This window comes from Natator depressus, chromosome 24 (genome assembly GCF_965152275.1).
Source record: "Natator depressus isolate rNatDep1 chromosome 24, rNatDep2.hap1, whole genome shotgun sequence".
Classification (NCBI taxonomy): domain Eukaryota; kingdom Metazoa; phylum Chordata; order Testudines; family Cheloniidae; genus Natator; species Natator depressus.
Genome location: NC_134257.1, coordinates 10,341,918 through 10,348,106, shown reverse-complemented (window position 1 = coordinate 10,348,106; position 6,189 = coordinate 10,341,918). Strand labels below are relative to the sequence as shown.

The window sequence follows — 6,189 nt, the reverse complement described above, 5'->3', positions numbered from 1 at the left end:
CCACAGTGTGTTACGCCGCGAGCCAGGCAAGCGCTGGGAGCTAGGGGGAGAAGCGGGGAAGGCGCGCTCAGGGGAGGAGGCGGAGATGAGCTGGGGCGGGGGGGCGGGGGGGGCGGGGAGCTGCCAGTGGGTGCAGAGCACCCACCAATTTTTCCCCGTGGGTGCTCCAGCCCTGGAGCACCCACGGAGTCGGCGCCTATGCTCACACCAGGGGCCCTAGGGTGCCCCCCACATATTCACTCACTCTTTTTCTGGCCGAGGGCTGCTGGCTCCACAGAGTCCGGCTGGGACCCACCAGAGCTTGGCTCCCCGCTCTCCCCCATAGGCCCTTCCAGGGTCTCTGTGTCTTATCAAGCCACCCCCCCCCCAACATGGAAATCAGCAGGGGCCCATTGGAGTCAGGCCTGCTCCACCTACCTCCCCGCCTAGCTACCAGGGCAGGGATCCGGCGTCTCGTCCCCTCGTCCCGGCAGGGTTAGTGCCTACGCGTTAGATCTACACAGGACAGTGTGTGATGCTGATGCCCCCTCCCCCCATTCTGCTCTAAGGTTTGTGGTGGTGCCAGGCGGCCTTGGCGGAGCAGCGCCCTCCCTGCCAGGCGACGTGGAGAGAGAATCCGCCTGGCCGGCCCAGCTCAGTAATACGTCTCCTTCTCCACCCAGCCTGGGAAAGGAAGGGAGAGAAGCTTGTCAGTGTCAGCAAATGGGGGAGCAGGCAGAGACGGAGCCCCCGGCTCCAGGGTGTGCGCTTGGCTGGGGGATGGCAGTACCAGGGCAGGGTGAGAGGTACAATGGGTCAGACGTGGGCCTGGGCTGGGGGAGGACATGATGTCCATTCCCTGCTTGGCACAGCCTCCCTCTATAGCCCAGCGTCTCTGCCAGCGGGCAGCTCAAGGGCCCCGATGCAAACCCAGGGCAGCAAGGCCTGTTGCCTTCTCCTCCCAGGCACCAGGTCGAACCCTGGCCCAGGGCAGCAGGGATGGAGGGAGTTGGGGAGCTATCTGTCAGAGTGTGAGCGGGGGAGTGGGTGGGTGGGAGCGGGTGGCACTGTGTGGGGCGGGGGGACATGGCAAACCGTGGACGGGAGGGAGGGGGGCCCATGGCACTGTGTGGGCAGGAGCTCACCGCCAGGATAACGCCGAAGGATCAGCTTCCGCACTTCATCGTACACGAAGATCAGCAGGCTGTAGGGGAAGGCGCAGAACCACCAGGTGACCCTGTGGGGGGCAGGGGGAGCGTTAGGGGCTGTGCCACGGGGTGACGCTGGGGGGGAGCAGTAGGGACCGCATCAATGGGGGGACCTTGCCAGGGGAAAGTGCTAGGGACTGTGCCACTGGGTGGGGGGGAACCTGAGGAGGGAGAGCGCTAGGGACTGCGCTGCCGGGGGGGGACCCTGCCGGGGGGAGCTCTAAGGACTGCGCCGCCAGGGGGGACCCTGCTCGGGGGAGCCCTAGGGACTGCGTCGCCGGCGGGGACCCTGCCAGAGGGAGCTCTAGAGACTCTGCTGCTGGGGGGACTCTGAAGCACGGGGGGGCAGGGGAGCATTAGGGACCGCGCTGCTGGGGAGACCCTGTGGGGGTGGAGGCTGGATTGCACCACTCGGTGACTGTGCTGGGGAAAGGGAGCCTGGCTGAGGCACGGGCCCATTGCCCCGCGACGGGGGGCAGCAGCTCCCTGCTGTCTGTGCCCTTCAAGGCCCTGCCCCATGGCCGCGTGTCACTCACTTGAGCGGGTACATCCGCAGCGCCACTCCCATGCCGGGGCAGTAGGACAGGAAGGCGGCCAAGGCCGTCTCTTCGAGGAGACCAAAAATCAGAATTTTGTTCCTGGAGTGGAGAAGAACACAACACAGGAAATGGGGGTCAGCAACCCCCTCCAAGCCCTGGCCCCAGCCTGCGGCAGCCCACAAAGAGGTGCGAGGAGTCCCAGGGACAGAGGGCTTTGGGTGGGGGATTATGGCGGGGGGCTTCGGTGTGTGCTGAGGGGGCTGGGCAAAGCCAGCTGGGATCAGGAATTTGCTCACCCAGGAGGCACGAGCAGAACCGCTGGCTTATGGCTCATCTGAGCAATGGACCGGCCAGCAGCACAGTGCCCCCTAGTGCTATGTGGGGGCAGGCACTGCTTGCAAGCAGGGAGCCCCCTACTGAGTCCCCCACTCCACTTCCTGCAGCGCAGCTCCCCCTGGGGCACTGGGCCTCCCCTGTCATCACATGGGGACAGAAGTCCTGCAGGTCCTGTGTGAGTGGAAGGGTGCAGGACTGAGGGGGGTGGGTGGGCTGGGACTCACTTCATGCCCTGCTGGAAGACGGAGTTCCTCCGGGTCTTGCAGATGATGAGGTCGGCCCACTGCACCACCACGATGCTGGCGAAGAAGGCCGTGTGGCAGGTGAACTCCACCACCTTGCGCTGCTCATAGGTCTGCGGGGACAGGGACGGGACACTGGGCACGAGGGAGGGCAGCTGGCTCCCTCGGGCACTAAGACGCCTCTCCCCACACCACACAGGCGGCCCCTCAGTGGTACCCTGTTCCCCAGCTGTGAGGGGGGCTGATGGGAGCTCTGCAAATGCTGCAGGGGGAGAAATGGGGCCCTGCCTGCCCCCGGCTCCCTGGGGCTGCACTCACCCACTCCTGCCCGTAGCTGTCCTCCAGGTCATTTTTGGAGCGGTCGTCCCAATCCAGGCGGATGCCCAGCAGGGTGGACGGCAGGAACCCATTCTCCGCCAAGATCACAAAATAGGTGAAAAACCCACCCAGGGCCTGGATCATACCTGCAGGGGGGATGGCAGAGTAGGTGGGAAGGGCGGCAGAGAGAGAGAGAGAGAGAGGAGAGACCCATAAATGCTCCTTCCTTCCTGGTTGTCCAGTACCAGCCCGACCTGCGAAGGAGTCAGTCGCTCTCCACAGACCCGCCCAGCACCCCAGCCACTCGGCACGGCCTGTCGGCGCTGCGTGCGGCTCACTCCCAACTGGGGCGTGGCTCAGCTGACAGGCCAGAGCCCTGCGCAGGCTGGGTGGGCTGCAAGGGCAAGGCCCTCGCCCCCAAGAGCCTGCGGTGCTGCAGACGGTTACTCCAGCAGGGCTGAGTGGGGCCTCACCTGGGCTGCTGCACCAGAGCTGTGTGTCTCACCTGGATGGTGCCACCTCCAGCAGCACAGCGCCCCCTGCTGCCAAGCTGGCATACTGGTCAGTGCCAACCCCCACTGCTTCCCACAGCACAGCGCCCTCTGGTACCACGCTGGGGTACTTGTCAGTGCTAACCCCCCACTGCTCCCTGCAGCACAGCGCCCCCTGCTGCCACATTGGGGTACTTGTCAGTGCTAACCCCCACTGCTCCCTGCAGCACAGCGCCCCCTGCTGCCACATTGGGGTACTTGTCAGTGCTAACCCCCACTGCTCCCTGCAGCACAGTGCCCCCTGCTGCCACACTGGGGTACCGGGTTCAGTCCTAAGTTGTGGGAGAGCACCCTCTATTGAACCACCAGCATAGCTTCCTGCAGCCCCTGGGCTGTGGGTCTCAGCCCCGGGGTGCAGCCGCGGGTTGAGCAGACAGTGCCCACAGCCCCACTCACCGATCTGCCCGTAGGCCATGCTGATGAGTCGCTCATTCACCAGCTTGTCCGTCTTGGGGTTCCGCGGCTGCCTCTTCATGATGTCGCTTTCTGCGGCTTCATAGGCCAGGGAGATAGCGGGGACCTGGCGGGGCAGGAGGGGCCGGGAGTGAATGGGGCTGGGGACCAGGGACTCCTCCTCAACAGAGCTAGGAAGCCCCTTCCTCCCGTGGCATCTTGAGGGAGGGACTCAGGGCTCAGATCCAGGCCTAAGCTCCTTGTTGGACTCCAGGCTCCCACGCTCTGGGGATGGAGAACCCTCAGTGGCCCATCCCCCGGGGCAGGATTGTCTGGTGGTACAGCGAGGGCATCTCCAGCCCGGTTTGAACTGCCCAGTAATGATGCGTACAGGGAGGAAACGAGTCCATGGCCCCATAGACTGTGTGGCTTGGAAAGGCCGCCCGAGAGTCAGCCTCAGTTCTCCTGGGCTCACTGCAACCCCCTTGTCTTCTGGCACCCGCCCCACCTCCATTCTCCCTGCTCGGAGTCTGCAGGGTCTCCATCCCTCCAAGCCCCACTGACCTGCCTGTCCTTCCCTCCCTCCCCTCTTCCATCTATCCACTGACCTGCCTGTCCATCCCTCCATCCACTGACCTGCCTGTCCAACCCTCCCTCCCCACTTCCATCTATCCACTGACCGACCTGTCCTTCCCTCCCTCCATCCACTGACCTGCCTGTCCATCCTTCCCTCCCTCGGCCCACTGACTGCCTTGCCCATCCACCCATGCATCCATCTAGCCTATGGGTTATTCAGCTTGGATTGCCCCCATTGAGACAGGCTGAGACATGGCGGGAGGGGTATGATTTTGCCCAGCAGAGCCAGGCCAGTGCAAGGCACCTACATGGCCATGTGGCACCAGCATGCTGCAGCCCACTCGGGGGGCTGTGCTGGGGGCTGGGGGACTTCCATGCCATGACACTGAGCACAAACCATAGTGCAGCCAGTCTGGGATTGGTGCTACCAACTCAAACCACCCTCTTCCCGCCACGGTGGCCCAGGGCTGGGGCCTGGGACGCAGGGAGTGGGGCTGCCCGGAGCCCAGGGAGGGCAGAGCCCACTGCGCCATGCAAACTAAGCCAGGCTTGAATCCTCACTGCTTCCATCCCTGTGCCAGGAGGAGAAGGAGCTATTGGCCTCACTGCCTGCAGGGCCCAATCCACAGACCCGGCCCCTCGGGTCCCCCAGCGGACCTGGCAGCCTGCTGCACCCAGTTCGCCCTGGCGCCCATGAGGGACTCAGTGCCCCCGAGCTACGGGCAGGAGAAGGGGCATCCTCTGGGCTCAGCTGCGGCCAAGGCTAAGGGCAGAGGCACGGAAACTCCTGTTAGTGCCACCCTCTGCCCCGGGGCATTGCTCTCCTCACCCACCCCACTCTCATTCACCCCTCCCCCATTTACAATATCACCCCACTCCTTCCCCCATCCCATCACACCCCTGCTTCCTTCCCCCACCAGACATCGCCCGTCCCTCACCATATCAGTGCCCAGGTCGATGCAGAGGATGGTGACGGTGCCCAGGGGCAGCGGGATATTGATGATGATGAAGAGCAGGAAGGGGGTGATCTCGGGGATGTTACTGGTCAGCGTGTAGGCAATGGATTTCTTGAGGTTATCGAAGATCAGGCGGCCTGGCAGGAGCAAGCACAGGGAGAGCGAGAGTCGTGGGGCAGAGGGGGGCTGGGCAGAGGACAAAGATGGTAATGTGGGTGGGTGGGTGAGTGGGGGGATCAGAGGGGGCGGGGAATGCCGTGTTGCTGCTTCTGGCAAGGCCTGGCACAATCAGGGCAGTGGCAACATCAGCTTCCTCCACTTTCAGCATACCGGGTGCCAGTCTGGCCCAGAGACAGTGACACCGGGCCAGGCTCCAAGCCCAGCAGCACCAGCCTACTCTGGCGTGGGCCGGCACACAGCTTGCTCCAGCCAGCTCGGGGAGCTTTGGGCACCCATCAGGGCTCTGTTGTTGGAGGACTGCCCCAGCACTCCCCACAGCAAGGCAGCAGGGGGCTGATCTGGGGCGGGGGCTGGGCTGGGCGAGCCAGTGCCAGGCCCACGTCTTCGGGTGCCCTGGATCCTGGTGCCTGCCTGGTGCTTGGTTGATGTCCAGGTCACAAATTGGCTGGGTTTGAGGGAACAGGGAGAGGGATGCAGGGAGGGAGGTCACTGCCAGCCTCCCTGCCCCCACACTAGCCTGGGCACCCACCTTCCTCCACCCCCGTCACGATGGAGGCAAAGTTGTCGTCCAGCAGGATCATGTCGGCCGCCTGCTTGGAGACGTCGGAGCCGGCGATGCCCATGGCGATGCCGATGTCGGCCTTCTTCAGGGCGGGCGAGTCGTTCACGCCATCCCCTGTCACGGCCACGATGGCCCCCTAAGGAGGGAGAGGCAGGATCAGCACCGGGAGGGGGCAGTGCCAGCCCTCAAGCTGGGAGCTGGGCAGGGTGGGAGACCCCCAAGGAAAGGGCACTGTGGGGGGGGTTACTAAGCAGGGGGCACTGGTTCCACTGCACAACAGCGCTGTATGGGGTGCTGTGGGGCTGGAGGGGATGTACACGCCCAATCCTGGCCAGGTCCCTCCTGCCCA

General features: G+C 64.5%; 1 protein-coding gene across 2 annotated transcripts in view; it reads right to left on the bottom strand.

The window, feature by feature from the left end:
* Nucleotides 1-383: 383 nt before the first annotated feature.
* The window catches only part of LOC141977351 (sodium/potassium-transporting ATPase subunit alpha-2), a 33,217-nt gene continuing 27,411 nt past the window's right edge, over nucleotides 384-6,189 (bottom strand). For both annotated transcript variants that reach the window (XM_074938793.1, XM_074938794.1), the window contains exons 16-23: nucleotides 5,808-5,976; nucleotides 5,081-5,235; nucleotides 3,570-3,693; nucleotides 2,623-2,768; nucleotides 2,287-2,417; nucleotides 1,724-1,825; nucleotides 1,125-1,216; nucleotides 384-663 (exon numbers count right to left, since the gene is read on the bottom strand). In XM_074938793.1, coding sequence (XP_074794894.1) covers nucleotides 635-663; nucleotides 1,125-1,216; nucleotides 1,724-1,825; nucleotides 2,287-2,417; nucleotides 2,623-2,768; nucleotides 3,570-3,693; nucleotides 5,081-5,235; nucleotides 5,808-5,976 — 948 coding nt within the window. In that variant the 3' untranslated portion in view covers nucleotides 384-634. The remainder of the gene's footprint in view (nucleotides 664-1,124; nucleotides 1,217-1,723; nucleotides 1,826-2,286; nucleotides 2,418-2,622; nucleotides 2,769-3,569; nucleotides 3,694-5,080; nucleotides 5,236-5,807; nucleotides 5,977-6,189) is intronic.